The sequence below is a fragment of the Genypterus blacodes genome, unplaced genomic scaffold (genome assembly GCF_046128005.1).
Source record: "Genypterus blacodes isolate CSIRO-AG114 ecotype Tasmania unplaced genomic scaffold, CSIRO-AGI_Gbla_v1 ptg000021l_1, whole genome shotgun sequence".
In the NCBI taxonomy this organism is placed as follows: Eukaryota; Metazoa; Chordata; class Actinopteri; order Ophidiiformes; family Ophidiidae; genus Genypterus; species Genypterus blacodes.
Window position 1 is genome coordinate 2368533 of NW_027466834.1, and position 15962 is coordinate 2384494.

General features: G+C 42.0%; 1 protein-coding gene across 1 annotated transcript in view; it reads left to right on the forward strand.

Annotated features, from left to right (window-relative positions):
* nrn1la (neuritin 1-like a) overlaps nucleotides 1-14147 on the forward strand; it is a 37537-nt gene extending 23390 nt beyond the window's left edge. The window contains exons 2-3 of the mRNA XM_076142000.1: nucleotides 3870-4020; nucleotides 13850-14147. Coding sequence (XP_075998115.1) covers nucleotides 3870-4020; nucleotides 13850-14147 — 449 coding nt within the window. The remainder of the gene's footprint in view (nucleotides 1-3869; nucleotides 4021-13849) is intronic.
* The last annotated feature ends 1815 nt before the right edge of the window (nucleotides 14148-15962 follow it).

Consider the following 15962-nt stretch of genomic DNA (forward strand, 5'->3'; position numbering starts at 1 on the left):
ACTTCATTGTCATTTGATCCTTACCTGTGAGATTTTCACACACCAAAATCTGTATGCAAATGCAAGTCACATGTGCACTAATCTTGTCAAATAGTGGCCACAGATTAATGGAAGAAGCCCTATAAGTTCTTCAAAAATGTTCTATTGACCCAGAATACCTCAATTCTTTCTTGTGGACTCATTCAATGATTCCTGAACCATGGCTCTTCTGCCTGAGTGTGAACCACTGAGGTATACATATGAAAGCATGCAAGCATGTCTGTCTGCGTCCCTACTGACTTCAGTGTGAGGTTTGAAAATGTTAAGTCAAGCCTTACAAGCAGATCATTAGTTCATGAGCCAAAACCGAAACAACAAATACCTACCAGCTGAACAGCTGTGCTCTCCTGCCTTGATTTCCCAACTGCACACCCAAAACTCATTTTGGTTTGAGTCGTTTCTGCTGGAGATAATCACAAAGCACTCTTCCAAAAAGCTCAGAAATTCAAATGAGTGAATGAGGGCGTTTGTCTGCATCCAGCTGATGAACATTTGTTCAGTGTGGCCAGGTAGAATGAACTTGTATGGTCAATATATTCTTACAACTCATTTCAGCTTGTTGGAACTTTTCTTTTCCATAAACGTTGCTGTTATCAACAACAATGTTGAGCACTTTAGTCATGATTAATCCATTACTTCCCTTAAATGACACAGATATCATTTACCTTTTACCATATTACTTAATCAGAAGTAATCACAATGGTCCTTATCAGACATCTTTCTTAGGAATGATATAAAGATGCAGACTATAAAGATGCAACACTCCCTTCATGATACAGACTGAACCTTGCAGAAAGGTCAAGATTGCCACAAGCCAAAAGTACTTCTACTCATTTTGTGAATTGCTTCACGTACTTACATGTGGCCTCAGGCACTTCCAGTGTACGAAACATGAATATTGGAAACATTCATATTTACCTGTGGCCTGGGGCGACTTCAATAAATTGGTCCACTTCATCCTCTATCGTCACTCCTCACAGCGGTTATCTGAAAAGTCAGGCTGTTGTTAGTTACTTGAAATTGTTAGGCCATGTTTTAATAAGGGATATATTTCATATGCAGACTATGTTTGTTTGGTTCATTTGCCCTAGCCTGTTGTAATTTGCATTGTATCTGAGGCAGATATGTGTATGTCCACTGCAGAGCATGCCTTTAAGAGTTCACTGGAAATTAAGGAAAGAGTCAATAGGATGCATGAATAAGATGTGAATGAAATGGAAAGCAAAATGCCACAGCCCTGAACTTATGTTTAGAGGTGATTGTGGGAGGGGTGCTTGTTGCAACTCCCTGGGAAACAGGGGAAAATTCTTCTTGGGAAAGCCTCTTTAAAAGTTTGGTGGTAATTCTCTGTGAGGTTGTGACTTCCAGTCGCATCTTTACAGTCATTTGATTCCATGTTAATATCAAATATTGATTACAGCAGGTTTAAGGTAGAAACTGGGGCAGCAGAAGTTGAAATGTCACACAACCTGCTCAGTGTCCAGTCCAGCATTCCCGCTTACTCTCTTTCCCATTCTTTGTTCTTTTATCCAATGTTCTTTTCCATCTTCATTTTTTTCATCCCTGCCACTCTTTTCTCAGAAACGTACAACTTATCTTCTAGTTTTCCCTCATAATTTTTCCATATTTTCATTAAAACTTGACGATGCATGAAGCCAATAATCTCCAGAGCCCGTGAACAAACCCTGCCTGAAATCAATAGCTTTTCCAGGGAAAAGTGTTGGGAGACTATGTTATTAAATATAAGAGTTGCTCTCTGGGGAAAGGAGGGAGGGTTGTAGTGATACAGTGTCTGATCCAATTATCATCTCTTGTTCACCTGCCAGGCTCCAGCCATGGTTCACTGTGAGTGTGACTGACCCGACATCTATCTATCTATCTATCTATCTATCTATCTATCTATCTATCTATCTATCTATCTATCTATCTATCTATCTATCTATCTATCTATCTATCTATCTATCTATCTATCTATCTATCTATCTATCTATCTATCTATCTATCTATATCATCTTTAGCATGTGTGTCATAAGACTCCGGCTAGAAGATAAATGAGTAAAATCCAAGACAAATGAATAGATGAGGGAGCAGATGGCAAAAGAAAGGCGCTGTCTAAAGTTATCACTCCATAACACTTGTTAGACTGAGATTACGCATGGTAGGGATGACACACACACACACACACACACACACACACACACACACACACACACACACACTGAATTAGAGCTCAATATGTTTGGTAGAACTTTGTGTCAATCTGAAATCAGTTTTATTTCCTGATTGGGTTTGCATGTCTGTGTCAGTCAGAGAAAATTGACAACTGATTTGCTTTCAATGGACACATGTCAGACAGTTTGAGGATTTGTTCCATTGTGTCATAATTGCCTAAGTGTCCTCCATCTTAAGCAGCTTCCCTTCATCAGATAGAAACGGACATGAACTTTTCAAACTCAAGCAGGAAAGGCGGACTAATGAGAAATGCTGAAGGGGATCAGAAATTAATGGAGGAAGATGGAATAAAAATGAAAAGGTGTGAACCCAGTGTGGAATAATTTCACCTTCTCTTCTGATAACACTTGACCATTGCTTGAAGTCCTCTCAGGCCTCTGGTTACTTTAATTTCCTGCTTCTTAAAGGATGAGGAAGGATCAAGCCAATCAAACAGAGGTGCTCTCATGGCGGAGGAGAAGAAGACAGGAAAGCTTAGTTTCAGCTTCAGTCATTCAGTAAACAGAGGCACTATACTACTACCACTGAATAATAATTGCAATAATCGTTAAAAATCGAAAATAAATCTCCCCAGAGGATTTTTTCCTCTACAAAACCAATAGTTTTAGGGTCGGTGCGTTTGTGTGTATGTGGTTGTGTGTAAAAAATGTGGAAGCAGCTTCATTGGTTAATTTGTGTTGACTTGGATTATTAATTTGATTACTGCTCTATTTACTGCATGAATTTCTTGTTTTGATTAGATTTTCTATCACAAGTTCAAGATGCCTGAGGACACTATGCTTTCACCATCTCCTTCACATCACATCGTATTGAGCAAAAACAGTGAATGAACAAGATATCAATGTAGTTTAATGAGGTTATCATGGAAAGATGTGGGATGCGATTCAATATTCAACAATTCACCTTGTGAGCTGCATCACATGTAGGAAAACTCAGTGTTGTTGCATGAATACTTGACGTGACTGACATTAAACTGCATCTCCTCAGCACACATTGTCATGCACGCAGCCTCCTGTGCTAATCGTTTGATACTCCTCTAAGGCTGACAGCAAACACATCATCTGGCTGACTTTACACAAGCAGAACTGACAAATACTGACAAGAAACTGCAAATACCAAACTTATCTGTCTTGTGATGTCGGATCTGTCTCTTTAAGATTATTTGGGTCTGTATGTAGACTGTTCGATATACAGTAAGTCAAGGCCACCAGGGATGATGGATGGGAAAGAAAAGGCAAAAGTGTAACGATATCAGCTGATGATGATGATTTTCCTTAAGAAGTGAAATATTCCACAATTGCTTGGAGATGCTGTTTTGCTCTTAAACTATATAAATGCATTTCGGGATGTTCCAGATGTTTGGTTCTTCCAGTTATTGACAATGTTTGATTTCCTTGCATGATGTTAGGAGTTTCTGCTGTAGGTAGTTGTAGGTGCACATGTAGACTCTCTACAAGAGGAGGTGTTGTTGTTGTTGTATGAGCATTACAGCCACGACAGTATAAGTGATACTTAGGCTCTTCAGTTGATATGAAATGTGAAGTTTTCTTCTTATTGAAACATGTTGTAAAGTTCTCTTCCTCTTTGCTGTTGTCTAGTGCTGAGCCCAAGCCCCATCTCTTCAGCTTCACCCAGAAGGTGTCACTTCATCTATAAGGGCTTTGCCCAGTGTCTGATGGCCCTGGGCGACAGTCTAACCGACAATGCCCGCAAGAACGAGGACACGCATGAGATTCACTCCATCTGCAGGTCAGTGATATCACAGCACCTACAGTGTGAACTCGCATTATGCACGTATAGACACACGCTCCTTAACACAAGCTCTGTTGATGACACTGACAACAATAAAACAAGAGTTCTACTGAGGCTCTACTGAATTTATATTTCCTACAATCACAGAGCAGTTTGGTCTTAGTGATGCTTCAGTTACTTTTGCCAGAAATGAGAGGAATTGGAAAGCAAAGACAGTAATGAGACACTGATTGGTGCCAGTGCTGAGGTACGACACATTTCAGCTACACATCAGTGACTGTTGCATGTTTCTGCCATATTTGTTGAAGTCCAGCCATTCCAGTAATGTGCTTCCTCTCCAGGAATATAGGCTACAGTATTGGAGTCCACCAGGTGCTGATCATTGGACACAAGCAAATTCCACCAACTGATCTGGTGTCTCTAAAAGGATAAACACAGATTTATTTATTACTAAGAAGTCAAGTTTATACACACACGTACTATGGGTATAGTTGTGTGAAAGAACATGTTGGAATAGTTTGCTGTGTTTGCTTTAAAATGAATGTGTGTGTGGGGAGCAGTGCAGGTTCTACCAACAGCACACACTCGTTCACGTGGCCCATCTGTGTGTTCAGTGTTTATGGGTTTTGCTTGTTGTAATTAGATAAATAAATGAGATTAACAACTGCCACAAAACATTTTTATCTTTGAGCTGCCTTGATGAATTTGGGGGGAAATCTTTGAAATCTGCAGACTTGCATTAAATCATAAATTCAGGGAGAGACATTTATTAAGCACAGACAGCCTCGTAGACATTATGCAGTTTTTATTTGAGCCGTAAATGAAATCAAGAAGTGGAAGAGTGTGTATCTTGAAAATAGAGGTCTGCATTCAGGCTGTCTTGTACCTACGCTAATGACAATGTTGTTCCGAAGGAGTTGGATAATTTAATTAACTCGGTGACTGTACAGTTAGCAGCAATTGTGTTTTACGCTGTGCATTCATGAATAAAAGGGAGAGTTTAAGGACATTTGTCATAAATCATAGATGGGAAATGGCTGTGTACTCTGCACAGAGCTGCAATTACAACGTTTGCATTGATTTTCCTTTGAAACCTGACGGGAAATTTGCTGTGGAAAGACTCTGTGGAAAGTCTCTGATAAGTCTGTGGAAAGACTCTGTTAACATAAGACATTTGATTTGATGATGATCTCTCTAATTAGGAGTGTGTGAGAGTGTGTGAAAGAGGGTTTCTTCTTTCATATACGCACACCTTCCATTTCCCTGGTGATTCTTGCACTGCAGCGACTGAGCTACACTAGGCTGCCACAGTGTGCTTGATGTGAATTTGTTGTATAATTCAACTTTGAAGGGCGTGTCATCACTCCAGTTTATATTCAGTGTTTATGTTTTCCAAGGTACAAGCTACTTATGTCTCTTAGTAGTTAGTCACATTACAAGCTCCTGGAAAAAAAGTAGCTAACTACATTGAAACTACTTCAAGAGTCAATATGAAAGATTTTTTCTGTTTTACTCTCAAAGCAAATAAGCAGCAGAAAAATATGGGAAGATATTTACATACCAATATTTCAAACTAACTCATATGCTAGAAAGAATGATTCATCCTGGGACATGTTCAAGGGAGTACCATGTGCATTTGTGTGTTTTGAATAAGATCACCAAGTTAAGACAGTAATCATCCTACACACAAAAAACTCCAAGATGCAAAAAAAAAAAATAGTTTTGCAAAAAGTAGTTAGTTCAGTGCTTAGATTCAGCTTCTTCTATGGAAATAGTTTTGTTTAGTTTCCTGTGTAATTGAAGTGTCAGTTGCAGGGGGCTGTGTTTGCTCCTCTCTGGTTGGCAGGCAGGTGCATTCGGATCCACACAAAGTGTTTTTCCATTTGTGCATCCGGATCTCATGTTGAAGTGTAAATGCAGAGAGAGCCTCATTCAGACACAGAACTCAGGAAAACCGCCATTGTCTTCTGGCATTTGAGCAGAATTAGTCCCTGCGTTTACAGACCCGTGTTTCCTGTTGAGTGGATTTAAAACCTTGATATGGTGGCGTTTCTCTCTCTCTCACACACACACACACAAACACACAAACACACACACACACACACACACACACACACACACACACACACACACACACACACACACACACACACACACACACACACCCTCTGGCTGCGTCTCTCCTCTTTTCTGCCGGAGGTTTGATGACACAGATGTAGAGCATCCCTCTCGCTTGCTCGCTCTCTCGCTCTCTCACCTCTCCATGTTTCTATATCCTGTATCCATCCGTCATCTCTCCCTTCTTTTATCACCTCCACTCACTGCTATTATGCCGTACCTCCCTCCATCATCACCATCCATCTTCCTCTGAAGCTGGACCCTCTTGACCAGCCAGAGCAGCCATTATGTGTGAATGACATCATTGATCGATGAGCAAGTTTTTCTGGCAGGTGAAGTTTGTGCTCCGATGGTATCAGAGCCCATCAGGGCCTGTGAGGGAACCACAGGATCCACTCCTTCCTTCACTGTTCAATGCAAAATTGCACAGAAAAAAAATAACAAAAATATTTTTTTTTACAAATTCTGAATTTACTTGATTGGATACAATTTCATTGTAAAATTAGATGAAAAAAAAAAAAACCCACTGAATTTGGGAAAATATAACAAAAAGCGATTTAGAAACAGATTCAAATATTTTCCTTTTTTCTTCCTCCCCTCCTGCTGTTCTTTCTCCATCTCTTTCTCCTCCTACCTTCATTCCCTCCTCTCTCCTCTCTCCTCTATCGTTTCCTCATTTCCCTTCTCTTCCTTCCTTCCTTCCTTCCTTCCTTCCTTCCTCCTTCTATCCTTTCCCCTACCTTCTTCACTGACTCTCTCCATTCCTCCCATCCGCTATCTTTCCCTTTCATTCCCTCATCATTCCCTTCACTCATTTGCTTCCTTTTCATTGTTTCTCCCAACTTCTTTCTGCTTATTCCAAACTTTCTACATCCCTTTTCCCCTTTCATATCTCCTCTATCTTTTCCTCTCTTGATATATTCCTCCTACTCTTACATCTGTGTTTTTCCCTTTGGTAACACACTGTGTTTTGATTTATGTGAGTATGTGAACGCTTAATCATAAAACCTAAAACCTGGCTTGGTGTTTTGATTGACCTGTAACAGTGACTTAACAGACTTAAATTAGGGTAAAGGAATAGTTCAAGAAAATGAGCTCATAAGTAAAATAGCAACTTCAAAGTGTGTGTGTGTGTGTGCCTGTGTGCCTGTGTGTGTGTATGTGTGTATGTGTGTGTGTGTGTGTGTGTGTGTGTGTGTGTGTGTGTGTGTGTGTGTGTGCGTGTGTGCGTGCGTGCGTGCGTGTGTGTGACTTCACGGCCCTGCAGCCAAGCCGTGGTACGACTCTGCTGTTGTCAAGTCTCTCCTATTCCTTGAGGTACCAATTAGACTACTAATCCAGCAACCCAGCCACCTCAGTGCGAGTGTTACTTTAATGCGACACACACACGCACACACCCACTCCTCTTTCACACTCTCTCTCTTTCTTTGTGTCCTCACCTTACTCACTCACTCTTGCTCTCTCTCATGTCTTATTTTCTTGCTCTTGTTTCCGTCCCTCCCATCATTCCCATCTCTCCCTCTCTCTCTCCCTCTCTCTCTCTCTCTCTCTCTCTCTCTCTCTCTCTCTCTGTCTATCTCTTCCATCCTCTTCGTCGTCTCCCTCGCTCTTTCCCCCCTCCTTCCCTCACTCCTTCCCTCGCTCTTTGCTTGCCTCCCCCCCATCTCTTCTTCATTAACTCCTCTCCTCCATTTCCACCTCAAACCAACATGGCTGCAGCGGTTCTGTCTGAGCGATCTAATGAGGAGGCAGCGCGATGTTCTCCTCTGAAGATCTGCAAAGCGCGTACACATTCAAACGAGTCCACACACACACACACCCGCACGCACACGCACGCACGCACAAACACACAGACACATACACACAAACACACACACACCCACACACACAGAGAGAGAGAGAGAGAGAGAGAGAGAGAGAGAGAGAGAGAGAGAGAGAGAGAGAGTTTAGACTGAATAGGTTGCTATGATTTGCATCTAGGCCAAGGCTGCAGTATTGTCAGGGCTGTCCCAGGAGTGCAGGGCAGCTTATATTCCTCATATCCACAATAGGTATTATACAGTTGAATTCATTCATACAAATAAGACGAAAAGGATTCAGGAAACATCACATTAAAGCCAACATTTAAGTGTTACGGATACATTTTTTGTAATGGCTTTATTAAAAGTTTCCTGGCTCAGTATTGTGTGATTAAGCAGCATCACTCTGGTTGCTTTTGAGCATTTGTCCCTGTGAGAAATATCTTGATGTCAGTAGTTCTCTAAAGCTTCATTCCTCATGTTCAAGCATTATTATTGTTATTAATTATTATTATTATTATTATGGAAAACGGGGACACTTGGGTTCTTCTTCTTCTTCTCCTTATCTCACTCTACCTAAAGTCATCCACTGAGGATATATAATCTTATTGAATGTTTGGGCTTTGCTCTTTTTTTTACTACTTGTCCAAAGGTGAAATCGGATGATGTATTGATAAAATATCCTGACCAGAGGCAGAAATGTGTCCCTGTAGCCTCCTAGAGTGAAAATAGATAAACATGTGCGATGTAATTCCCTCCCAGGGTGTAGAAACCCCATTTGGCTCATTCGGGGTACATTTGGTTCCATCTGGCTCTCTCTCCTGTAACTGTTGTAAAAATGGATTTGCTTTTTTTTTTATATTCAGTTAATGTGAAGGAGACATAGAACGGTTTAAGTGGCATTTTTTAAACGCACCGTTATTGTAATGATGGTTTTAATCATCGTGGAATGACATATTAAACACTTTCCCGGTTCCAACTCAGTGAACTTTGGCTGGTTAACAGTTACAAAGTTACTGATGCCTGTTTTAAACGTCCCCAATGAAACTTACTGCAGCGGTCATCATGTGGTTTCTTGTGCTGTGACTTTGTATGAGGTGATTTGTGCTGCACTAAGTCTTATGGAGGGCTTTCATTGGGCTGGAATGAGCTCGTATGGCGTTCCGGCACCTTACAGGTTTGTGTTGGGTGAATCATGTGCCAAATCGTTATTGCTCTGTCCCGTTTCCTACTTAGTTTGTAGATTGGACATTTTTTGTACGTGCTGTACAAAGTGAGTCTGATGTCGTCTGAAGTTAGGATTTATTGCCTCCAGACCACATGCCACACACACACACACACACACACACACACACACACACACACACACACACACACACCACAGTAACACAGCCAGGTGGAGTGAATGTTTGCCGTACTGCAGAGGGAAACATCCTGATTTAGAAGAGCTGTTGGTCCTGCTACATTACATGCTTTATGAAAACACATCTCCATACTTGTTTTGCTTTCAAATTATACGCAAATATTACAGTTATTGTCTATAATGTAAGGCTTCATTGGTATCTTTTTAGATCTGTTTAGAAGTTCAGTTCCGACGTGGATAACTTTGCTCATGTGAAAGTGTTGTGTCTTCCCCAGCAGGGTGTGCCACACATTTTGAGAACCGCTGCACTCTTTTGTCTTAGCTATTTATCATGGATCATTCATCACTACAAAGCTCCCAATCAGAAACCACTTATTAATGAATGATCAACATGTGTATCGGCAGGTTTTCTTGCTTTTGGTCATATGGTAAACAACTTGCCGCCGTCTCGTTAGTGACTTGTAAGCTTGATTGCTAATTGTGAGATGAACGAGTTCTCCTGCTGATGGTAGAAAAGTGAACACACGTTCTCGCCAGAGTTGCTGTATTTTCGTCCTCACATCCAGCCTCAGTGAGGTTCAGGGGTGAGGTGAAAATGGGGCATGTGTTTCCTTGGTTACACTAGTGCAAACAAAGGGAAAATCTATCCATTGCTAAAACGGGTCTTATCTGAAATTCCAAGGCCAAAGAGCCATCTGAATATCATGGCATGCTCTCTTTCACAATGTTAACTTTCCTTTCACCGCAGCCTTTTCTATTTGCTTTTATATTTTTATCCTCTACAGATTTAGATAAGGCCATTGGTGCTTTCATGCCGTTCTGCTGCTCTCTCTCTCTCTCTCTCTCTCTCTCGCTCTCGCTCTCTCCCCTTCTCTCCTTCTCTCTCTCTCTTCCTACTCCTCCTGTTCCTTTGTTTAAAGTCACTTTCAGGTCTTAAGCTGCTTGAGCGGCAGCATTTAACATTTAAAGTGAAGCCAATCAAAGACACCCAAAGTACTCCCAAGGTAAATCCTAAAGTTACACATCCAAATTTTGTTGTTAGGTTTAGAAATTATTCAAAGAGAAAGAGAGAGAGAGAGAGAGAGGGAGAGAGAGAGAGGAGCAAGAGAGAGGGGCGAGATATTATTGCCTGTAGCGTTAAATGTCCTTGCTAAAAAAAGAGCACACTTATATTGTATTTCCAAGTATAACGAAGTAGTAGAAATTCAACATTAGTACTTCTCATTATGGCACTAAGCTGTAAATTCTTGTTCAATTTTAATATGGAACAGATTGGAAAACACGAGCATGAACATAGGTTTACCATTCAAACCTTTGCTGCAGAGTGTACGTATGCAGTGAAGGTTTAACTGAGCTTACAGAATAAAGAGCAGCGTTTGTGTTCGCGGAGAATAGAAATATTCCCTTCAAAAAGGTGAAAGAGGTCTTAATGAAACGTGACAATCCAGGAAGCCCGACAAAGGCCACTGCGTCCGTGTGGATGTTGGTTTTAATTTTTGCCAAGAATGGAAGGAAGAGTCCTTTTCATAGCTTTGCCCCCCGCCCGTGATTTGTGTGACTCAGTGGAGCTGCAAGGCTGCGGCAGGTTTTTACTCCTCAGAGCATAAACCTTGGACAGAGTGGTCACGATGCCAGAGGGACGGCTGGATGGATGGATAGAGAGAGAGAGAGAGAGTGAGTGAGTGAGTGAGTGAGTGAGTGAGTGAGTGAGAGATAGAGAGTTGTTATGAACTGGTTTCCTGTCACACGGTGCTGAAGCCAGAAAAGCAGAAATAAGCTGGGTTGTGGAGTTTGGAGGTGTTTTGGGATGTCGGCAGCACAATGTTAGCAGCAGAACAGGAGTCCCCTCAGGAGGTTTAGTTACTCTGCAAACAGCTGGTTGTCTGTTCGGGTCCTCACTGTGATTCTGCTGTCGCTGCACCACCTGTGACTCAAACACACATACACACGAACACATACCAACACACACACACATACACACGCACTGGAAAAGCTGCACCACTGCACTTACGGCCATCTCTGGATTGTTGTATTCTTTCCTTCTCTTGGACTCACTGTCACACACACAAAGACACACACACACACAGAGCGGCCCTCCCCTCCCCCCTCCATCAACTCCGTCTCCCACAGCAGCAGGTAAGCTGTTGTTCTGCTAGAGATGGAATACCAGTGTTCAGACCCTGGACACGGGGCACACACACACACACACACACACACACACACACACACTACAAAATGACAAAATGACAAAATGAGCTACAAAATTATTACAAAACACCATCTCTTTGCTCCCATGTGACTGTGTGAGAGTTGACAGCCTCAATATGAGCCCCCGTGTGTAAGTTTACGTATTCTCTGGTTCTTCTTCTAAGTTTTATTAGTGCTGCTAACAGCCTGCACTCTCCCGTCATCATTCACCTTATTGTCTTCAATGAATTTCTGCCGATGGTGTGACGCTTTACTGATACTGATTTATTTCTCCATCCACAGACTCACTGACTGAACATCTTTGTCTCCCGTGTGGCTTTTTGTGTGTCAAGTGAAGCATCACACATTGACGTTATGATTTTATTTTCAAGGTGCAACAGATTTTACAAGGGAAACACCTGGGTGTGAAGCAGCCTGTCTGCCACACACAAACAGTTACACAAGGGCATCCATATAAATTTCATCTGTGTGTGTGTGTGTGTGTGTGTGTGTGTGTGTGTGTGTGTGTGTGTGTATGTGTGTTCATTACAACAACAGGTCTAGGAGGCATTTAATCATTTTCATATTTGACTTGTCTCTCTTGAAGATGTCACGTCATTTAGGGAGTTTAGCCAGACATGCATTACAGATGTGTGTGTGCTAGATATGCATCATATTCTGAAAGCCACACCCATCAGAAGCTCCCTGAGTGTCCCAATGCTTAAGCCTTACAGTGAAACTCTCATCCTTAAATTGACTAGTAATTGACTTATGCGTCTTTACTGCGGCTCAATGCTCCACTTCCTGTGTCAGTTTTCTACATCTTTCCTCGACTTATTGTTCGGATCCACTTTCCTTCTTGTGGACTGGGTTTTGTGGTTCAGCACTTTTGTGCCGTTTGGGTATTTTGATTTATCGTAAATAATTATCTTGCACTGAAGCAATATTGTTGCAAAGTAAAACATTTGAATCATAATTTGTTTGCAGTTTGCCCACACAGTCACATGGGAAAGGACACCAGAATTTGAGATGGGGAGGTTGTAGTAATTTATCCATTTATTATTTATTATTTTTAGATCTGTGTGTGTGTGTGTGTGTGTGTGTGTGTGTGTGTGTGTGTGTGTGTGTGTGTGTGTGTGTGTGTGTGTGTGTGTGTGTGTGTGCTGCTTAGAGCAGTTTTGAGGCAGATTTTGAACAAAACCATCAGCTCTCTCTCTCTCTCTCTCTCTCTTTCTCTCTCTTCTCTCTCTCTCTCTCTCTCTCTCTCTCTCTCTCTCTCTCTCTCTCTCTCTCTCTCTCTCTCCCTCTTTCGCTCTCCCTCTTTTTCTCTCCCTCTTTCTCTTCATCGTAGTTAACTCTCCACAACTGTCAGCTCCTCCGGGATGACTTAGTCCAACACATGATGGGAGAAACATTAGCAGCCAATTACAGTCAGACAGGCTCAACTCGAGATGTGAGGCTTTAAAGTTTGACAATGGAGTAAAGTTTAATACTTTGTTTCACAGGCTCTCCCTCTTCTTTCCCATTTTTACTGTTTCTCCATTATTGCAGTTACTCTCCTTCTCCTTAGGTCAAAGGACTTGTGTAACCTTCAACACTTCACATCATTCAATTTCTGCCTTTTGATTTCCGATCATGGCGTTGTTTTGTGTTGTAGAATTTTGTGAATGTTCTCATTGATTGCGCCTTTTAAAAAGGCCGCTCGCAGATGGGTTAGATTTGGATGAAATCTGAGCAAAGCAGCACAGTGGAGATTGCAGGTGGTATGTGTTGCCCAAGGATGGAGCTGGCATGAAGACAGCATGCCGCCCATCGCAGCACAGGCTTACAGCTTATCATGCATAATCACCCTTAAAGGAGATTTCACTCTACGTTATCAAGTTAGAATAGTTCCCTTTGGTGTGTAAATAGAGTGTGAGTTCAGTATGTTCAGCACAGCTCTAATTGGTTTTGCCTAAAGCCATATCTATACTCTCCATGTCCACATAGCCACTGGGTCAGCTCTGTCAAATGTGTGCAGGCAGAAGAGGAGAAAATTGGTGTAACATGGCAACGGTTGTTTCGGACTGCTGCTCTCTGGCTTCATTAAATAGTGGGACACATTTTGTTCACCCTGTTAACGATCGAATAGAAGCTCACGCAGTCTGTGTCGACGACAGTTTCCAAGTATAATCAGGCCGCTGTATAATAAGAAGCTGCTCAGTTGAATGGACTCTTTCACAAAGGCTGCACCATTCATTCATGGTGAAGTGTTTGTTTGTATGACTGTAAGCTTCGTGATGACAGATGATCCCATGTCACATCTCAAGGCGTCTTCATGTGTTTCCATCATCTTTCTCCCTTCCGTTTCTCACTGCAGGTCTTGGGATGAGTTCCATGATTGCGCCAACGTAGCAATGGCCGGCTGTCCGAATGAGGCGGCGGCTGTCTGGGAGTCTCTTCGCCAGGAATCCAAGAAGATGCAGTTCTCCGGCAACCTGTATGACATGTGCTCCGACCGTGATGGCCATGCGGCGCCGACAGGCTCCGCCCGTGGCTCCCCTGACCAGCAAGAGATCAACAAGGAGTCTCTGAGAGGGAACGTCGATCATCTGGCAGGATCTCCCAACTATCTGATGCTGTTTCTTTCACTGCTGTTGCTGTGTCTTTGGGTATAATTACTACAATGGAATCGGACCGGTGTGGACGGACATAAACTGTGTTTTTTCCCCTCCATGAGTACATACAGTCACCCCCCCCCCCCCCCCCCCCCCCCCCCCCCTGTCTGCTCTGCCAGGGTTTGAATATTTCAAACCACATGTTCAGCGGCCTTGACAGTCTTTTGATAATGTATCTTAAAACTGTGCGTGCAATTTCATGCATATTTTCTGCCTTTTAATTAGTCTCTTCATTCAACGCACACACACTCTCACACACACAACATAAATGAAATGCATACACAAACACACTTAGCAGCTGAGTCATCCGTCTTTATTCCCTGCGTCTCGTTACGGTTTAATCCATATATGACGGTTTCAGGCAGACGTTCCTCCTCAACAGCAATAATGGAGGAATATTAATGACATCCCACTTGATAAAGCGCAGAGCAAAGTGAAGAGGCCAGGTGCCATTGGCAGTCTCAGCTAAACATTTGTCAGCCATAGATGCTGATAATGATCTCAGTTTCCCTTCACTGGTGCAACGTTAACTGCTCATGCAAACAAGCTGCATGCTGGGATTTTGGAAACGTGCAAAACTTCCCTGTTTGTGAATATTTAAAAATAACCAGGAGCTCAGTTCCAAATGAGGATGTGGAAGTGAAGTCACATATAATGAAAGATAAATGAAATGTGAGCTTCATCGTCCTGCTTTGTCAGATATAAAGAGGCAGATATACTATTATAAAGGATAAACCACAGTGGTGACACTTCCTCTATATTTGTCAAAATTACAGGAGTGATGAATTCGGTCCATGCTTATAACTTTCTCATTTGATTTGCTTTAATCACAGAACAGATAAATAACATGTTTTAATGTGCATGTAAAAGTACTGACAGCATCATATGAGACCAAAGCGCTGAATGTCTGAAAAAGAAAATAATTGAAACACACACTGGTTTGGGCTGAAACTAAGATTAAACTACACACTGACGTACGTACAACCAACTGATGCCCTGAAAACTTGACTTGACAGCATGAAGTCATTTCCAAATTGTTATTTCTTTCATGCCCTGGAAAGATGCAACTCCTGCAGAAAACATCATTTTGTGGAAAGTCAGATTGTGCTGGAGTTGTTTTTATTTGGTGCTTACCCAGGTATGTAATCCTCCGGGTTTCCTTTTTGGCAACCCACTCTGCTCAGATGCCAGGTTTATTTCACGCTCCAGGCGCTGTAGTTTGGCACTGTAGTTTGGCGCTGTAGGCCTGCCGAAGCTGCTTGTTATTTTAAGTGGAGGTGGGTGTGTCTGTCTGGCTCGTGATGGGAAATACTGTATACTATTAGATAACAGCAAAACAGAGAGAGAGAGAGAGAGAGAGAGAGACAGACAGAGAGAGAGAGACCGCTCTGACTATTGGAGAAGCAATAGATTGAATCCACCTGTCCAGCAGCGAGTGTGTTTCAGCCGAGAAGTTATTTGGTTTTAGATTTATTTTCTTGATGAAACATAAATCAAAGCAGGTCAGGTTTATGGAATTATGCAAGCATGTGTAGAAGCAAAAATGCATCCCAGACAGGTAGGCAGAGACATGTCAGTGTGTGAGACCCAACTGCCAGACGACGTTAACCTTCAAAAGTAATTTGTGGAATTTTATATGCACACACTTACAGCGTGTGCGCGCGTGTGTGTGTGTGTGTGTGTGTGTGTGTGTGGAAATCAAACCTCCATCAAGACATTTATTTCAAAGAGGAGCTTTATTTGAACTGCAAAAGGTGAAACGTGTGAAGATGTTTTCAAGTGTGTCTCATTTTCTCTGAATTATCAAGGTGAAGC